General features: G+C 34.2%; 1 protein-coding gene across 10 annotated transcripts in view; it reads left to right on the top strand.

Annotated features, from left to right (window-relative positions):
• ACAP2 (ArfGAP with coiled-coil, ankyrin repeat and PH domains 2) overlaps nt 1–20,712 on the top strand; it is a 157,214-nt gene that overhangs the window by 121,572 nt on the left and 14,930 nt on the right. For 4 of the 10 annotated variants that reach the window (XR_002337842.1, XM_021070078.1, XM_021070077.1 and 1 more), the window contains 11 exons: nt 1,396–1,416; nt 4,923–4,974; nt 6,708–6,808; nt 7,445–7,550; nt 13,308–13,516; nt 13,857–13,926; nt 15,542–15,633; nt 17,498–17,682; nt 18,366–18,470; nt 18,858–18,950; nt 20,159–20,346. Coding sequence is in view for 8 of the 10 variants with exons in the window: in XM_021070078.1 (XP_020925737.1) it covers nt 1,396–1,416; nt 4,923–4,974; nt 6,708–6,808; nt 7,445–7,550; nt 13,308–13,516; nt 13,857–13,926; nt 15,542–15,633; nt 17,498–17,682; nt 18,366–18,470; nt 18,858–18,950; nt 20,159–20,346 (1,222 nt within the window). In the remaining 2 variants the exon portion in view is untranslated. The remainder of the gene's footprint in view (nt 1–1,395; nt 1,417–4,922; nt 4,975–6,707; nt 6,809–7,444; nt 7,551–13,307; nt 13,517–13,856; nt 13,927–15,541; nt 15,634–17,497; nt 17,683–18,365; nt 18,471–18,857; nt 18,951–20,158; nt 20,347–20,712) is intronic. The other 6 variants (XR_002337844.1, XM_021070080.1, XM_021070079.1 and 3 more) reach the window with 3 other exon arrangements.

Genomic DNA, 20,712 nt, shown 5'->3' with positions numbered 1-20,712 from the left:
CAGGAATTCAACTATTCAGATACAAAGTTTTTTTTTCTGCCCACTGTTGAAGTATTTTTTTTTTTTAAATATTGTGGATAATTTTAGGGAATAAATTTTCTCATAGTCACCATGAGATAGTAATTATATATACATTTTGTTGTTTATAGTTTTATGGAATAGTGGTATATAATATCTTCAAAAATCAACTTTTAAAAAAGATCTCATTCCTGAAGGAAATGTGAATTAGACTAGGAATTCCCAGATGGTTTTAAAACCTGACACTGTACTTCATAAAATCTAAGTATATCTTGAAAGCATCATTCTATAATCTAAAATTTAACTGAAAAGATTTTATTTTATGTGATATAATTAAAATAGTGTAGGGAGCGAAACATTTCATGTCTCATGTGAATTGTTGAGCTTGTTTCTGATTGGTTTCAGATTTCCGGTTTGTGATGTTTCTTAAGATTTTTATATGTTTTTTGTATTATATATATATAATATATATATTTTGAAGATATGATATATACAAAATAATCTTTTCCTATCAGGCCATCTTCTCAGTGTGGCAGCTTCACTTCAGGCTCAAGTCGGTGCTAGATGGATTGCTAATACCTATATTTCTTTTCTGCTTTATGATAAATTTAGAAAAACTGAAGGAGCAAGGAAAACAATTAAATATTAACATTATTTAGTTATGAACTGTTAAAACTAATAAAGAGGTTGAATAATTATGTGCTCAGTTTTTGTTGACCTAGAAAATACAGCTAAATGCCTAAAACGTATTATTATACAATATCTGAAAGCAATGAATTCTGTATACTGCTAGAACAGATAGAAATTTTAATGTCTGTGGGCTTTTTAGTTTAAGAAATGTATGCATAGATTAAAGATAAACTACTTACATGTGGCCAAAAAGTCTGCTATCATTTGATGAAAAGAGAGTAAGCAGGTGGGGGGAATTTTTCCGTATGAAACATTCTCATTTGTTTCAGGTTTATATAGATATTTCTGTAGTGATTATTTCCATTAATTTTTTAGGATGAGAAAAGGTGCTATCTATATTTCATAGCTATGATCGTAGTGGCAGAAAATGATAGAGTGTACTTAGTGCTATCAGAGCCTTCTGTACCATAATGCCTGAAGAAAATTGTGAATATTTTTGGAATATTAGCGATTCAGACCCCTAAGAGTTGGAATTAATTATATAAATGCCTGTACATATAATATGTGAGCGAAATACAACAGATATTTTTGATTATTTCATTAGGTTATGAGCTTAAGCTGGTTCCTTTAATTCTTGCTTTATTTTCATATCATGCTAGTCTTTTGCTTATTTTGCACATTTGCGTTTTCATTCTTTTACCACCTTTCCCTTATGTTTTAATCCTGCCCCATTTTTTCACATGACAGGAAAAAGCCCGATCATACCAGGTACCAAATGGCTTCCTTCCCCTCACCCCTACCTTACTCCAGTTTCCTCTTTGGCACGAGAAAGCTCATAATTAACCTGCATTTATTTGGATTACTTGCAATGGATATAAAGTCTCTTGTGTTTTAAATCGGGAAGAAAATGTGAACATCTGATTTTAGGAATGGAATTGTACCTTTTTATTGCTTATCTCCTCAATTTGTTTTAATCTGGAAAAGAACATGTGATATGTTTATAGTTATCCAAAGCAGATATAGATTGAGTAATGCAAATATCTTTATATATATATATATTTTAAAGGGAAATAGGATAATAAATGTTTTTTAAAAATTTTAAATAGTAACGAGGGGTTAGTCCCTTTGTTAATAACCCTATTAATTATGTTTAAAGGAAACATTGTCAGTTCCTAGATTTTGTTGTTTTACTATTTTGATGTTTTTCTCTATGAAAAATTAAAATGAATTTTAAACAAAGAGGCATGTTCAAGCTTTTAACTTTGTTAAAGTCTCACCATTTGGCACCTATATGAAAGTGTACATGAATCCATCATCTGTATAGTTTTAGTGATAAAGTTTCTACAGATTTAGAGGTTTTAACTTTTTTTTTTTTTTTTTTTTTTGCTTTTTAAGCCTGCCCCTGCAGCATATAGAAGTTCCCAGGCTAGGGGTTGAATTGGAGCTACAGCTGTCAGCCTATGCCACAGCCATAGCAGTGCGGGATCTGAGCTGCATCTGTGACCTCTATCACAGCTTATGGCAATGCCAGATCCTTAACCCACTGAGTGAGGCTAGGGATCGAACCCCCAACCTCATGGTTCCTAGTTAGATTTGTTAACTGCTGAGCCACAAAAGGAACTCCTTAACATGTTCTTGATTTCAAATGCGTCTTGGAACTAGTGATTGAAAATTGTAAAAGATACTTGAGTTATTTTTAAATGTATTCCCCTCCCCCAAATTTTTGGAAGTGCTCACTGATATTTAAAAATTAATGTAATATTTTGGTATGAAATGTTTATTGAGTTATCTCAATTTGAGATAGAAAGTGATGTCTTACCTTTCTTAAAACCAAGAAATTTTCCTTCTAAAAACTTTGTTTTGATTTTGTGATCACTTTCTGAATCTCATAGAATATAGTGTAGTTGTCAGCACAATAGTTTCCAACATTTGTCTTTTTATTATTTAATTACCTTTTAAATTATCTTCAAATTGAAAGTAGCATGAGCTTGAAAAATTAAGTACTTTTCTGTAGTCCATATATGATGAACCTTTCATTTTCCCTTTTATTAGAAGTGTTATTAGCAACTAGGATTATTCTATAGGAGCAGTTAAAAATTACATTTCATTTTACTTGCCTGATTAAAGTCTTGGTCAGTGTACGTGAGTATAGCTAGCTCTTTTTCCTTTTTTGCTTTTTAGGGCCATACCTGCAACATGTGAAAGTTTCCAGGCTAGGGTCAAATCGGAGCTGTGTCTGCCAGCTTGCACCACAGCAGTGCCAGATCTGCACTGCGTGTGGGCCTACACAACAGCTCATCACAGCAGCTGGATCTTAACCCACTGAGGGAGGCCAGGGATGGAACCCACAGCCTCATGGATACTAGTCAGGTTAATTACTACTGAGCCATATGGGAACTCCCATCTTTTTTCTTTTTTTAGTTACAGAGGAGGGGGTATAGTATCATAAGACATACAGATCTTAGTTATTAAAATTTTTTCTGCCTAGGATACATTGTGATTTTTTTGTTTGTTTTCTTAGGAGGTGTCAAGTAAAGATGAATTTATAGTGTCTTGAGTACACAAAAGCTGGTGAAGTGGGAATGCCATCTAGAAACAGATCGATGTCAGGGGAGTTAGATTTCAGAAGTATAAGTGATCTACGAAGTTAATAATAAGAGGAAATGGTCTCTAACAAAAAAACATAAATTTTTTTAGTATTTTATTCTTATATTTAGAGGCTGTTATTCTAAGATTTATCAGGTCAAACAAAAATTATTTTTTCAAGACCTCAGAAGCATGAAAAGTTTACATGGATGTTTTTCCATTGTTCAATAAAATTCTTTGTAGTTTTTCATCAAATTATATAATTACTATATATGAAATATAAGAATTTTTGTTAATATAGTTTATTTCAAGTGATTTTTAAAAACACTTTAATCAACATCAGAGATTGTTTCCATTGCATGTCATCCCATATGGCAGGGCTCACCATTTTGTATGTTTGTAGGTATTTCCTTTAACACTTCTAACCAACCATGTGTCTCAAAGCAAAGAAACCCGGAAGTTCTTCCTTTTCTAGCCTGCCTCTTGATGATTTGCATTTAGAGGCAACCCACTTGGTTTTATCTAGATGCTTATTTAACAGATCTCTGTTTTAATAGTAAAGGTGATGCCTGTTTAAATAGCAAGAAAATCTAACAATCTGTCTAGTTTAAAAACAAAAGCATCTAATCATTTTCTCAGCTTTGGAGAATTAATTTTTTAAAACAAATTCTAAATATGTCTAAATATAATTTTTAGTGCTTTGTGTTAGTTTCAAATGAAAAGGTAGAATCTCTATCTGCTAATAGATTAATTACTAATGTTTATACAGTAGAAATCATCTCACATGAAACTAATTTTAAAATAATGACTCAAATATTGTTTTACCTTTCATGCTTGATGAGAATTTTTGCTTCCTTTTATGAATGGCTTTTGGCTGTGATTTTTTTTTTTTTTTTTGTAAGCCTTTAGGTCCTTTTACTGTTTTGATAAATTAGAATTAGTAAATATGCCGAACATAGCATAGTTGTTTCTTCTAAAGAAGATTGCAAGTAAAGAGTTTGTCAGTTAACTTAGAATAATGAGCAGAACAATATAAATAGTTGGGTGAATCATTTTTGGTAATAACTTCAATTATTCTGCTTAGAAGTATTTTATATGAAAGTAAGTCCAAGTAAATTGGCGACTATCTCCTGTTTGATATTAATTCTAAAAGAATGATTAATTTTTTGTTTTGCTTAACCAATCAAATGCTTGCCAGATTAGCTGTGGAAACGTTGAAAACAAAGCACCCTTTATTTCAGTCTTTTATTGTATGCAAATGGATGGTCTTATTTATAATATAAATTTATTTCTACTTTATAACAAAAAATTTTAAAGCAAATGGTTTTGGGGAGAAGATTTATTTTTGAGGAAGATCAAAACTAAATTTTTATTTTAAAACAATTTATTTGGTAATAGCATAAAGGATAACAACTCTTGTTGGGATATAAATTTCTGACATAAAAATGAATCAAAATACAGTAATCTTACTGTCCTACTCTGTGGTTTTAAAATTGTTTAAAATTGTTATTTACCTTCAGTAGTTATTTCATTGATATCATCAGTTTATATAAAGCAAGCCAAAACAATGCATTTCTAAAAACATAATTACTCTAAACTGATTTTCTAGTGCTTTCCCAAATATTTCATTTCTAACAACTGAAATAAATTATATTTGTGAAAACTTAATCTATTTTGTATTTATTTAGACGCTGGTTTTCAATACAGAACAATCAGTTGGTTTACCAGAAAAAGTTTAAGGTAGGTGCTTTGTTAAGTAATTAAATGAAAACCCATTGAGTCCTCAGTTTTACTTTTTTCTTCTTTTTTTTTTTTTTTTTGTCTTTTGAGGGCCACACCTGCGGCATATGGAGGTTCCCGGGCTAGGGGTCCAATCGGAGCTGTTGCCTCTGGTCTCTGCCAGAGCCACAGCAACACCAGATCTGAGCCGCATCTGCGACCTACACCACAGCTCACGGCAACGCCAGATCCTTAACCCACTGAGCAAGGCCAGGGATCAAACCCGCAACCTCACGGTTCCTAGTCGGATTCGTTTCCGCAGCACCACGATGAGAACTCCCCCAGTTTTAATTTTTTAACCTGCTCCTCTTGGTAATAAATTGCAGTCCATAAATATTCTGTGCAACATTACTGTTTATTAGTTTTATGTTTGAGTATGTATAAGAGGACTCGAAAGTCAAAAGTATCAACATTGATTCCTGAATTGTTAATTCCTAGCTTTCAGATGAATTTTTCTGTGTCCCAGGATTATTATTTTTATTCCATCACGTTTTTCTTTGTCCAGGTGTATAGCAGGAATTCCTTAGTATTGATTTGATGCTAAAGGAAAGGATGCCCTTTCAGAAATATCACCTTAGGGCCAAAAGCAGTAATATAGAAAGGTTAAAAATGACATTAAAATATAAGCTTGAAGTGATTCAAGTAGAAACCTCTAAGTTTGTTGATATTTCTTTTATGTATTTGTTTTCCTGAACCTTATTTTAAGGGTGAATTATATTTATTTAGTGGAAGGTCATATTGAGATTATATGTGATTTGAGAATGTAAAAATATAATTAGAGAAAAAGAACTATTAGTTAACTCTAGCTTTTATGAATGATACATTCAACAGTCAGTCTGAAATATCTACTTTAATCTTGCGATGTGAAATTTTTTTTGCTAGGTTCTTTGTGGCAGGTTTATTTCACACCAAGTTCTTTATTTTTTTTTATTTTATTTTTTTTCTGCCTTTTTTCTAGGGCCGCTCCTGCGGCATATGGAAGTTCCCAGGCTAGGAACAACGCAGCAGTATCCGAGCCATGTCTGCAACCTACACCACAGCTCACGGCAACGCCAGATCCTCAACCCACTGAGCAAGTGCAGGGATCGAACCTGCAACCTCATGGTTCCTAGTTGGATTTGTTAACCACTACACCACGACGGGAACTCCCAAGTTCTTTAACTAAATATTTTTTTTCCCTACTCTGATAAACTTTGTTTTGAGTTTATATTTTTATTAAATATTAAAGTGATAAAAAATTTCTTATTTTCTTAAGTATTTTAAGAAGCATGTATATAGTCTTCTTATTTTTCTTATAGTCATTTAAACTTGACTCGTGAAAGGCCTCTCTTTTGGAGGAAAGTAGCTTTTACTGTATGTGAGTGGGGACCAGAAGAGAAATGGATATGAAAAAAAGTAGAAGAAAGTTAACAAGAGGCTAATATTTATTGAGCACCTGCTAATTAACTACCAAGTGTTGGACTAAGCTCTTTATAGAAACTATCTCATTTAATTTTTATAGAGCAGTTTTATGAGGCAGATAAAATTAACAGTACAGAATTACCTTTATTTATATCTATATTGATAACTCCTATTTCTAATCTAAAATAAGATACAAACTTTTGAAATTAGACCGTTTATTCCACATGCTGTTTTTAAGTGTGTTTTTATTGATAGTGGTTGATAAATGTGGGAGTTTCATTTCCTTATTGTAGGATAATCCCACTGTGGTGGTGGAGGACCTAAGGCTCTGCACAGTGAAACATTGTGAAGACATAGAACGGCGATTCTGCTTTGAGGTGGTCTCTCCAACAAAGTGAGTAGTTCTAAAGAATTTGAGAATGGCTTTTATGTTTCTATAGTTCTATCTTAAAGAACTTTCCCCAAATACAGAAAGATTTGTGTTTCACTTGTGATTATCTGAGCTAAAGCAGGAAAAATTGTTCTAAAAGTAAATTTTAATAATTAATGATTGTACAAATTAAGTCAGATATTTATGTAACTTCTACCCTGGTTCATATTCTTTAAATTCTGTAAAGATTATTGATGTGGCCATATGAAAATATTTTTGCTGTCATCGTAATGAACTGAAGTTATATATCAGCGCAATCTCTCTGATAAATGTCATTTCATATTTCATCCCATTTGAAAAATTAGTCTTATTTTATATGTTAAATTTAAAGTTTTATATATAGATACAAAGTTTCAAATATATATGTAAAGTTTTATATTTATATTATATATATATATATATATATGTGCACACATACATACATACTGATCTTTGATATCTTTATGAACTTACTCTGTCCTAAAGTTAGTTGAAATAAAACCAAGAGAAATTACTTTGGTGAAAAAATTAGTAAATAGCAAACTGAACAAAAAAAGTAAACCTTCTTCTTGTTTTGTGAGTTAATTTAATGTCTGAGAAAACAATGTTATTTCCTTTTAGAAGCTGTATGCTTCAGGCAGATTCTGAGAAACTACGCCAGGCATGGATCAAGGCTGTTCAGACCAGTATTGCTACTGCTTATAGAGAGAAGGGTGATGAATCAGAGGTTAGTAAACAATATTGCAATACCAAATGATATACTGTCAAGATTTTTAATTTTAATTGCAACATTGCAGGATTGTAACATTCTTTTTTATATATAAGATGATTATTTTGTAATTGAAATAGATTGTTTAAAATTATAGACTCACTTTTTCTTTTATTCTCTTATTTTATTCCAGTATTTCAATATACATTTAATCCAATATTTGAATGTGTCCCAGATTGACATAAGGTATTCTGATGTAAATATTTTTCCCCAAATATTTTATCATTCTAATAAAATAGTGAATATGAGAGGGATTTAAAATTAAAACTGGGTAAAAAACAATATAGGAAAGCTCATATTTTTAGTTAAAATTTTCCTAGAGAAGATAAGCTCAGCATGGAGTCTTGCCTCATACATCATCTGGCTTCAGCTACCTAGTGAGTTTACAGACTTTTGAGCAAGGCCGGGAGTGAGTCTTGAGCAATGGAACTCACCCCTTTCTCCACTAGCTTCCTGAAAATGTGGCATTTAAGTCTGTGCATGTCTGAAAAAATCTTTATTCTGTTCTCACATTTGTTTGATAGTTTGGTTGAGTGTGGACTTTTTAGGTTGGAAATAATTAACCTTAAGAATTTTAATAGCAGTGTTTTTCTAGTTTCTAGAGTGGCTGTTGGAGTCTGTCTTGTAACTGATCTTTAACGTTCCTCCTCTCCAATATCTTTGTTTTCTTTTTCTGGAATTTCTGGACTGGTCTAATGATTTTCTTATTTTTTTTTTTTTTTTTTGTTTTTTTTGCTCTGCATTCTGGAAGATTTTATTCATCTTCCAAGCCTTCCATTGAATATTTCAGTTCTGCTAGCACATGTTTAATGTGCAAGGGTTCCTTTTTGCTTGCTGAATGTTTATACACAAACACCTGTTCTTTTCTTATGCCTGCAGTGTTAGAGTTAATGGTTCTTAATCTTGACTGCATATTATGATAACACAGGGAGCTTTAAAAAAAAAAAAAAAATCCCAGCACTTAGGTCCCTTCCCAGAACAACTGAATAGAGTTGAGACCCAGACATCAGTATCTTAAAAAGCTTCCTGGGTGATTTCTGCTTACAGGCAGTATTGAAAACCATTTTATTAGAGGCTTTCCTTGGTTATCTGGTAATCTGTTCATGGTAGCAAATTAAGGACTAACCTTTTCGGAAGCTCTGAGAATGTAGTTAACTCTGTTCTTTGACTTTGTTGACTGTGAGCGTCACCAAAATCTGGACCATTTGTTGAGGAACAACCAGAGAGGTAGGGTCTTTAGAGTCTTTTCAGCTAAGATTCACCAGAGAAGACTCACCAGTCTCCTATTTAGGGGTAAGAGGCTTGCTGGGAGCTAATTGCTGGGCATCTCAGTATTCAGTGTGTATATGTCCATTTAATCCATTGCCTTTCAGGAAAACCCGATCCAGTCACTCTCTGTTTTACTTTCTCAGAGGATAACACCCTGGTCACTTGCTTGTCTTTGTAGAGAGTAGTCCTAATAGTAATTTCCACACCTAATAGTAATTTATTAATATCATCTATCACCAGTCTATATTCAGATGTCTTCAGTTGTCCTAAAAATGTCTTTACAACCATTGTACAAAGTAGGATCTTTTTATGACTGGGCATTGCATCTGGTCTTAGGCCCCTTATCTTTCAGTCTGGAACAGCCTTTTTTTTTTCAATGATGATGAAGACTTGCTGAAAAGATTAGGTTAGTTGTTCCTTTAGATTCCTTCTCATAAGAGTACAACATAGGTGATGTGTATATTTCATGTTGCAATAGGAGATACACAGTATTTAGTTATCCAGCCATTGCTAATGCTAAGATCTTTTGTGTGAAGATGAAACAGACACATTGGATCAGGGAGATGAGAATATGATCCCCCTATAGTGGTATTAAATATCCTTTCTTATTCCCAATCTACTTGGTTACTTGGTGTAACAAATCTACTTTGTGTTACTTTGACCCTATAAAATCTACATCTCCATCAACCACTAATCTAGTGGTTTTATAACTGAATTTGTAATTTCATTAGGAATTACAAAATGATGATTTTTCTAATTCTGTCATCCCATCTGCATTTATTAACCTTCAGTCTTATGTGAAATACAGGTTTTTCTTCATCAACTAGATCTATTTAATAAAATGCTTAATTTTTTTGCTTTTAATTACCACATTTGGTTGATTTATTAGCTATCTTAAGTGGGGACAGTATATGATTTTGGGGATATCATTATGAACTCATGAATTTTGTAAATACAGTGGGTTCCAATGAATTGCAGTAATTACTCTTTTTTCATGTTCAGATTATCACAACTTTGTCTAATAAGAGCTCTGGGTAATGGCTTTTAAAACATTCTCTAATTTTTAGCAGAGTTTTGAGAGGAAACAAATTAAGGTGTGTATCCACATCATCTTGATGAATAAGCTAGTGGTATTACTGAAATACTAGTGTTAGCCATCATACACCAGAAGTAATAAGGATTATGGGAAAAATAGGGATAGGGCCAACCTAAAAGTCTGTGTAAATTTGTAACATGAATACTTTTAGGAACTTAGAATCTCAATAAAAATATAAGCATATTTAAATTCCTAATAAGTGAACACTGTAGTTTAGAATATAGATGAGACTTAACTTTAAGAACTGGTGAAGATGGCTTGGAAGGGTGCAGAAGGTCTGAGGCTTTGGTGACATACGCAAAATACATGAAGATCAGAGAGTATGGTGCAATAAATGCTTTTCAGTCAGAGCACGTGGTCAAAATGAGCTAAGAAGAATAGGGGGATGGGTGTCATGTTCAGTCCTGTGTTTCTTGAGGTGGCCAGCCTAGGTTTTGCTCTGGTAGTGTACTTTGCTTTCAGCGCCTATAAGCTAATGTCTTCGCATTAGCTTAAAAGAGGAAGAATTGGAAATGAACCAACATGATTTCTGCATTATATTGATGTCTTTTCCCTACATGATGATTGCTTATGAGCTAATTCACATTATCAGACACATCCTGGTAAAGCAGATTGTATTTATTTTTTTCAATGTTAAAATAATCTCAAACTTATAGAGAAGCTCCAAGTATAACACAATTTTTTCTCCTGAACTATTTCAGAGTAAGCTGCTAACATATGCCCCATCACCCATTATTACTTTAGTAAGTACTTCCCACAACTAGGACATTCTCCTCTATTTACCATAGTAAAGTCATCAAAATCATGAAATGACCATTGATACATGGCTACCATTTGGTTATTGAATATCATTAAATTTTAATAGTTGTCCCAGTAATGTTCTTTACAGTGAAAAGATCCAGTCCGGGAGCACAGGTCACTTTTAATTGTTATGACTCTTCAGTTTCCTTCAGGAATAATCCCTCAGTTTTACTTTGACTTTCTTAACCTTGATTATTTTGAAGATTACAAGATCCCCCCCCGCCACCTCTTTTTCTTTTTCTTTTCCTTTTTGGCTGCGCCCACAGCATGAGGAAGTTCCCGTACCAGGGATTGAAACAGTACCACAACAGTGCCAGTACCAGATCCTTAACCCACTGCATCACCAGGGAATTCCCTTAAGATTACAAACTTTTGTAGAATGTCCCTTGTGAGTTTGTTTGATGTTTACTCACAAGGTTATGCATTTTTGGCAGGAATATTATATAAATGATGCTGTGTTCTTTCCATTGCATTCTCTCGGCGGCACATGATTTTGATTTGTCTTATTATTGGTGATGTTAACTTTGGTCATGTGATTTCAGGTGGTGTCTGTTAGACTTCTCTACTGTAAAGTTCTCTATGTAATAGTATGGGGAGAACTATTGAGATTGTTCCTCATTGCACTTTGAATTTTTAAATTATATTAGTATAGGCCCTTATTTTATTCAATGTATTATAATTCCTTACTATCATTATTTGTTTTGTTGTTCAAATTGACCAAAGTTTGGCTAGTGGAGCCCTGGCTCTGTATCCTTTGGCATATTCCTAATTATCTTTGAGTTTTCTAACTTTCTAGCATGATGAGATATTCCCAGTTCATCTTCTTGTACTTTCTCTGCACTAACCTTGAAGTCAGTTTCTTCAGAGTGCCCTAGTGTTTTTTTTTTTTGTTTGTTTTTGTTTTTTTGTTTTTTTGTTTTTGGTGGAGAAAAGTTTTTAGAAACCAAGAAAAGGGAATATACATGATATATGTGTGTATGTGCACTTACACATTTATATCTATAGTCCTTTGGGGGGGGTTGCACCCATGCATATGGAAGTTCCTGGTCCAGGAATCAGACCTGCACCACAGCAATGACCTGAGCTGCTACAGCAACAATACTGGACACTTAACCCACTTTGTCACAGGGGAACTCCATACATCTGTGTGTGTGTGTGTATTTATATTGAAACCACTAGTATGCCTGTTGATATCTTGCATAAGAAATCTGACTCCTATTTATTTTTTAGCAGGTTTACTTAAATGGTCAGTCCCCCTGTATGTGACCAGTACCCTTTCTGCTGCATTACTCCTCCCACCCCCCCACTCCCCAGGGCCCTAACACCTCACTCTAGGTGGCACTACCACTTGGTAGTTCCTTTCCATCCTCAGGCTCTCATTTCCTTTGTTGGGCTGTCTTGCTCTACAGATATCCTTCTTACCCTGCTTGGGAACCAACACCTGCATGAGGTCATGCTCATTTGAGCATATGCTCCTCTCCCAGTGCAATCCACCTAGAGTATTGTATCCCCCACTTTCTTTGCTTAGCTCTACCTACTAGCTATTGGGTTGAGTTTTTAAGAAGAGCAAGACTATGGCTAAATTATATTTCTGTTGATTCCATACTAAAATACTGGCTTGTTAAAAGTTGCAATGTTTTTAAACTGGGAGACTTTTTAGACAATATCTTTAATTGCTTAGAATCCCCAAACTATATCTTTGTATTTTATCATTATTGGCATAGAGTTTTCTGTGTATTTAAAAAATTAGCTTTCTTGGAGTTCTCACTGTGTTGCAATAGGATCAGCGGCATCCCTGCAGCATCAGGGTGCAGGTTTGATCTTCGGCCCAGCACAGTGGACTAAAGGATCTGACATTGCCATAGGTTCCACTGTGGACTGGATCTGATCTCTGACCTGGGAAATCCATATGCCATGGGGTGACCAAAAAATAAAAAAGAAATAAAATAAAATGGTCAATTTGAAAAAACTTAGCTTTTCCTTATTTGCTACCTTTTGCTTTTCTCCCATTTTCCTAATTGCCTATGGGATTTTAGACATTTTGCATTCCCTTGTTGATTTCCTTGTAATTATAATTATGTAATTGATCTATTCTTTAGTAAAAGGCCATACCATTTCCAGTAATTCACTGCAATAATTGAAACACTTTGCCTGCAGTTCAGTAAATACCTTTGAAAATACTTGGTATATGATAATATTAATTTTATTCTTGAGTCTTAATAGTCTCATGTTTACTTTTTCTGTCTCTCATCCTGCCATGTTAAATTCATGTTTCCTTTTCTCTTTGCCACTATATTCTGTACATACATTCATTATGTTGAGTTATTTTTCAGTATTAATATGTTTCTTCCTATACGACTAAAGGCCAGTTGATGGAGGAAGCTATATCTTTTCATCCTGGAATCCCCAGTACTTAGAACAGTGCCTAACTTAAGCCCATAATAGGCCTTCAGTTTATTGATTAGAAGCTTTTGTTTGGAGTATGTATTGTTCAATGTAGTATTACAGTCTTCTTTTTTTTTTTCTTAAATAATTCTTAATTCTTTTAGAAGCTGGATAAGAAATCATCTCCATCCACAGGAAGCCTGGATTCTGGAACTGAGTCAAAAGATAAATTATTGAAAGGAGAAAGTGCACTGCAGCGAGTCCAGTGTATCCCTGGCAATGCCAGCTGTTGTGACTGTGGTCTGGCAGACCCACGGTGGGCCAGCATCAACCTGGGCATCACCCTGTGTATCGAGTGTTCTGGGATTCACCGGTGGGTAGGCATGCCCAGGGTGAGAAACTTCTTCTGATAAACACACATTGTAAATTACTGTGTCCTCTTGGTTAGGGAACCTTGTCCACTTGCGTAATTTGACTGCCAGTTGCTGTCTTGTACCTTTTGCAAAGTGGATAAAATTCTGCCTTGTGAAGTCTTTTTGAGGACTTTGATTCACTATTCATTATTAACCAGAAAGTCTGTCCCTATTTATATATGTGTTGAGGGCTATATTGGAGACTTTGTCACGCTAAAAGGGAAAAATAAGTTGCATAATATGCAAATAGAGACTTAATAGTTTTATATATTAATGCAGTCTTTTTTTCCTCCCACTTAGGAGTCTTGGAGTTCATTTTTCAAAAGTACGATCTTTAACTTTGGATACCTGGGAGCCTGAGCTTTTAAAGGTAAAATAAATATTTGCTTAAAAATATTTTATGTTTTCACGTAAAAGTCAAGATTTTTGAATCTTGGTTCACAAATGTATGAGTTTCTCAGTGCTCACAGTCAACTAAATTGTAGTGTAACAATCTGATACTATTTTGGCAAATCTGGTCTTTTCATATTGGTTATTTTGTATTGCTAAGCTTATATAGCACTCTTAACTCTCTCAATTCACTTTTTAGGGAAACAGCATCCCTGCATTTTTATGTTTTCTCAGAAATTACCTTAGATTCTGTACTTTAATTTTAATTTTTTGTAATTATATCAATTCTTGCTAAAAATATGCAAGACATTGCTCTAGTGAGCTCCATAATGGATTGGCATAGCATATTATTATCATTGCATTATTTTACCAAAGGCCCATTTGCAAATTTATATTTGTCATGGGTAGTGGTCATCAAACTAAGATATCCTTTTTTCCCTGTTCAAGAATTCATGTCCACGAAAATGTCATAAATAATTTTAAGTCACAACTGGATTTTCAATAAGATTTATAAAATTTATATTGATTAATAGTGTACTCTTTTAATTCCACCATTTAGTTTACCATATTGCAAAAAAACATGTATTACTTTAAATGTTGCAGTGTATTCTGCATTTACTTCTGTCTGAAAATTGTGTTCTTAATGTGCTTCAGTTTTTATTTCAATTCATAAATAAACTGATGATCCAGTCAGTTATTGCAAACTAAAAAGTTTGCTTTGTAGAATTATTGTGTAAACGTCTAAATGAAAGTGCTAAGTTGGCTTCTGTGCTAGAGCCCCAGTTTAGATGGCTTCTATCAATTGTTACGAATTCAGTGGAAAAGAAAGTGGGAGGTGAGGGTACAAATCTAATTTCTGCATCAACTCTGTGGACTCAATTTAGAATCTTTGGTTGACACACAAATGTACAGTACATTAAAAAATACTGAAACTTAAAAAATATTTTGAAATACTTGTAAATAAAGTATTAGGAGAAAATAGGTTTGGGATGGCATAGACATAGTATTGTCTATGGAATGGATGGTCAAGGGGGACCTGCTGTATAATGCAGGGAACTCTACCGAGTGTCCTGTGATAACCTATATGGGAAAGGAATCTGAAAAAGAATGGATGTGTGTATGTTTATAACTGAATCATTTTGTTGTACAGCAGAAATTATCACAATATTGTAACTCAACTATACTTCAATAAAACATTTAAAGATGGGGAAAAAAGGAGATGATAGTTTCATTTCTGAGTTGTTTAAAACTTAACCTGTCTGGACTTAGGCTTCCTTTTTCAGTTAATTTAGCAGACGTTGTGAATAATATGTAGCCTTCTGCTAGCCATAGTGGAAGGATAGAAATTCTGGTGGAATATGGGTGAGGAGAAACCCTTTCTTGAGGAGGGTAAACTTCAGGAGGAGGTTTTCTGGTGAAGAATGGCAAAAGAGTGATATTGCTCTTAGTCCTTGTCTCATTTGGCTTTCACTTTAAATATCTTTGTGACATGAGCATTTGAAGACATGTAAAAAGAATTAAGTAGCTGTATTTGCTTAAAGATCTTTATAGTATTTTTAGGAATTTATAGCTTTTTTTTTTCTCCTGTCCAACAGCTTATGTGTGAGTTGGGGAATGATGTTATAAATAGAGTTTATGAAGCTAATGTGGAAAAAATGGGAGTAAAGAAACCACAACCAGGACAAAGGTATTACCTCAGTTGTGCTAATGTGTCCCCTCATTTTCCCCCTAATTAGAAATACAGCTATTACTGTATTTCACCATAATGATATGTAATATTGAGACAGACTATTCCGAAGAGATCATTACCGCTTCTGTTAAAATGTGGCTGTCTCTTTTTGGATAGGTTAATTAGTTAATTATATTCTATTAATTAGATAATCAGTTATAATTTCCCGATGAGAATCTTAAAAATTAAAGCTCAAATAGGAATGATAAAAACTCTTAGCAGTTAAAGTCGACAAAGTTCTGTTGGTGGCAGACCTTTAAAAAGAGATAAACTGTTCATTCATGTTCACAAGGATCAAGTTTCCACTACCTACAAGGAATAGTTTCACATTGTTTGACTTAGTTCAAATATTTCTTGGTTACATATTTCATACTGGCATTGTTATATTGAAGAGTTAAAGGTGAAAAGGTAGCTTCTTATAGGGAAGAGTATTTATTTAACTGCTGTATGTGAAATTTTACTTCCCAGTTCTATACAGAGAATTCATTGAACGAAGCGGCATAGAGTACTTCAAGGTGGATAATTAGTTTTTGTTGATGTTATTTTTCATCTTTATGATTCTTTTTTTTTTTTTTTTTTTTTCTTTTTAAGGTGCACCAGTGGCATATGGAAGTTCCCAAGCTAGGGGTCGCAGCTGTAGGCGAGACAGCAATGCAAGATCCCAGCTGTGTCTGCAACCTACACCACAGCTCGTGGCAACGCCAGATCCTTGACCCACTGAGTGAGGCCAGGAATCGAACCCACATCCTCATGGATACTAGTTGGGTTCATTAACCGGTGAGCCATGATGGGACTCCCTGTGATCCTTTATATTAGGTATTAATATTTTATTTGCCATAATCCTAATTTGGCTTTATGATAATTAATACTTTTAAAAAGTTATTGCTCTCTAAACCAATTCCAGTTAAATTAGATTCTTATTTTTTTTGCTAATACATGGCTGTTTGTTATTTCGGACCTTGAGATAGCCTATTTTAGCCAAAGACCTAAGCATTTTAAAAGGATATAAGTAAGAAAAGATACAGAACAAATTGGACATTTTATAATTGTATCATAGATCAAAAGTTTAAAATGTGGAGTTCCCATCATGGCACATCGGAAACAGATCCAACTAGCATCCACGAGGACGCAGGTTTGATCCCTGGTCTCGCTCAGTGGGTTAAGGATCAGGAGTTGCCATGAGCTGTAGTGTAGGTCGAAGACATGGCTTGGATCTGGCGTTGCTGTGGCCGTGACATAGGCTGGCAGCTGTAGCACCCATTTGACCCCTAGCCTGGGAACCTCCATATGCCGTGGGTACAGCCCTAAAAAGACAAAAGACAAAAAAAAAAAAAAAAAAAAAGTTTCAAATGTGATACATTTTTGGTTTCCCCACTTAGTTTAGAAATGCTCTATTGTTTTAAAGTAGTTGTCTGATGAAAAATTATGGTCATGAATAGTAGTAGTTCAGTATGTGACATTATTTATTGGAGTAAAAATGGAATTAAAATTAATTTCTGTAGATTTTAATAGGTTCTTGGTAATGCTTTTCATTCTGTAAAAAAATTGAAATGAATGATAGAAATTAAGAGAATATGAGAGGGCCATGTTAATACTTGTGATTTTTCAATTAGTTTATTATTTGTATTTCATTTAAATGCGAAATCACAGTTCATTAAATATTTGGAAGGAATATGTTGCATAATGTAACAAATTCAGTTTTAACTAGTATTACATATAGTGATTTTCTTTGAAAAATTCAATATGTAATAGCTTCGTTTCAGTATTAACCATGTTAAGAGATTAAGCAGAACATCCTGACATTTTTATATATACCAACCAGACAGGAGAAAGAGGCATATATCAGAGCAAAATACGTGGAGAGGAAATTTGTGGATAAATATTCTATATCATCGTCACCTCCTGAGCAGGAAAAAAAGATTGTCTCTAAAAGTAGTGAAGAAAAGAGGCTGAGCATTTCTAAACTTGGACCAAGTGAACAAGTCAGAGCATTTCCCCAAAGTTCAGGTATTGCAGTCAACTTGTTGTCTATATGATATTTTCTTAAGCTGAAGTCACTTTGTTAATCTCTGAATTAGTAGGTCTTATAGATTTTTTTTAAATGGTAAAAAAAATCTGTTTACTTCTACATATCCTAAGGAAAATTGGCTTTCTCTGTCTTTAAAACAGTTGAATTTAAATAGCGTCTTGGTAATTCACATTTCTAAGTACAGTTGACCCTTGAACAGCTCAGGTTGGGGCATTGACTCAGTTAAAAGTTCACATATAACTTGTTCACATATAACTTGTTCACATATAACTTGTAGTTGGCCCGTTGTACATGCGATTCCTTGTATCTGCTCTGCAGGTCCTCTGTATCCTTAGTTCCACATCCCTGGATTCAGCCAGCCCCGGATTGTGTGATAGTGTAGTATTTACTATTGAAAAAATCCGTGTCTAGGTGGACCCACGTAGTTTAAACCTGTGTTTGTTCAAGGGTCAACTGTGTGTATATGCTCAGGAATAAAACTGCTTAAAATGCAAGGGGAGATGGGAAATATAAATCTATCATGCAAAAAGCCCTAAATATCTGATTAACCACCTAATATCCTTCCTATTTTTCCCTCCTAAATTTTTCCCAATAACGTTTTTTCCTGCCCTTTTCCCTTCTTATGGCCTGCTTTGTGCTTTGCTAACTTGCATGTCCCCAGTGGTTGCTGTAAATAGCGACGAGGCCAGGCGGGAGTCTCTGTTCTGTCCTGATGAGCTAGATTCACTCTTCTCCTACTTTGATACTTCTTCAAAACTACGTAGTAGTAAGTACTACTCTTGTGGAGCATTCCAAGTCTGTGCCGGTGGTCATTGTGCGGTGTGGCCATTTCTCTAGCTGTTACCCATTGTCTCAGAATTCCACATTACTTAGAGTGATACAATAAATTAAGCTCTTTCCTACCCCTGACACATTATGGGGTAATGAGATATGTAACGACTCTGAAAATAAGTTTATTTTCAGGATTCATGATTAATTCATATTTTGATAAGTGAAGCATTCCATAAGCTTAAAATTGTGATAAATTTATTCCGCTGGTGGTGGCTGAGTTCACGTTGATGTATCAGAGCTCATTTTAAAACCTCGTTGTTTGTGGGACATTTTTTCCTTAATGGTGTGAACTTTAATCACTAGCTGTTTTTCTCTAAAACAGTCAAAAGTAATGACAGTGGAATCCAGCAGAGCTCTGATGATGGAAGAGAATCTTTACCCTCCACGGTGTCAACGAATAGTTTATATGAGCCTGGTGAGTTTGAGTGAAAGTCAATGTTAATTGGTATTGTTGGCTGAAAAATGCATGTGGTAAATGCCAAGTTTGATTAAATAGTTTCTAAAGGAAGTGGTGAGTCTTTTAGAAGGTACTAAGGGGCAATTATAATTCTGCTAAATGAGAAAGCAGCTATTTCTTTTGAAATTTAGAAGTCCTCTCCTAGCTGTACATTCTTCTAAGCCTCATGATAAGTGCTAAAAGTGACTTGTCAATAGCTAAGGATAATGTTTAATCCACCTGAACTGCACGTCTTATTACCTTTATCTTTTTTTTTTTTTTTTTTTGTGGCTGTCTTTTCTTAGGAAAAAGATCAGAAAATCCCCCTCACCTGCCCTCCGAAATAGGTTTTTCTTCTGACCTGTGCTTTCTTCCTATATTCTCTCCTTTATGATTTCAGTGATTTTTGGTCTTGCACAATGTGCGGGGTCATTCTTTAAATTATTTGGACTGCTTGTACTGCAAATTGTGATGGTATTAGACCATCCTAGGAATAAAGTAAAGTAGTGAAATTCTGTAGGAATTTCTTACTGCCTCTTACTGCCTCTTCTGAGTCCTTAAGTCCTGGCTTACAGTAATATACCTAATTTTAATTTAATACCTACCCATCAGATACTGGCAAGAGCTTTGTTTACCACAAAGACCTGGTGAACTAGTTGATATCTTTATTAAGAGAAGTTCACTGGGGAGTTATTCGTCTACAGGAAAGAAGATAACTTTGTGAAAATTTCCATTATCTCATTTTGTTAAACTAGCAGTTTCTTATGTCCCAACTTTCATAATGTGATGCAAGTAAGAATTCATTTAAAAATTTTTATTTATTTATTTATTTATTGTATGTACATTCTTTTTATTTTTATTTTTTATATATAGTGATTTTTTTTTTTCCATTATAGCTGGTTTACAGTATTCTGTCAATTTTCTACTGTACAGCATGGTGACCAAGAATTCATTTTTTAAAGACGTTATACAGTATGCATAAAATTTATTCATTGTAACCGTTTCCAGTGTGCTGTTCTGTGGCATTACATCTGTTCGCATTGTTATGCTGCCATCACCACCATCCATCCGCAGAACTCTTCCTCTTACAAAACTGAGATTCTGTACCTATGAAACAATGACTTCCCATTCTCTCCCTCCCTGCCAAGAGCTCATTTTTTATTGCTGTATTTGTATTTGCTTTTCAGAGGGAGAAAGGCAAGATTCTTCTGTGTTTCTCGACTCTAAGCATCTTAATCCAGGACTCCAGCTTTATAGGGCGTCGTATGAAAAAAATCTTCCTAAAATGGCTGAAGCTTTGGCTCATGGCGCTGATGTGAACTGGGCTAATTCCGAGGAAAACAAAGCAACACCACTTATTCAGGCTGTATTAGGGGTATGAGTTTGTAAATTCAGGATTTCAGTGGTAGTATAAAAAAATCATAGTTCATTCTGAGCATAGCATTAGCATTATCTTTTGCTTTAAGAGGTGGGTTGGAAAATAGAAGCAGCAATTAGTAGTAACTTCTGAATACCACTGTGTGTAAGCTTAATTTCCTTTTCTTAAAGAATTTTAGTATTGAAAGTATGGGCTTTGCTAGATCACAGACTACAAATTGAATTCCAATTAGAAGTTGTTCTTGGGGGGAGTTCCCTGGTAGCTCAGCAGGTTAAGGATCCAGCATTGTCATTGTTGTGGCTTAGGTCATTGCTGTGGCCTGGGTTTGATCACTGGTTTGGGAACTTCTGCATGCCATGGGTG

The sequence above is a fragment of the Sus scrofa genome, chromosome 13 (genome assembly GCF_000003025.6).
Source record: "Sus scrofa isolate TJ Tabasco breed Duroc chromosome 13, Sscrofa11.1, whole genome shotgun sequence".
Taxonomy (NCBI): Eukaryota; Metazoa; Chordata; class Mammalia; order Artiodactyla; family Suidae; genus Sus; species Sus scrofa.
This window is presented reverse-complemented; position numbering and strand designations above follow the sequence as displayed.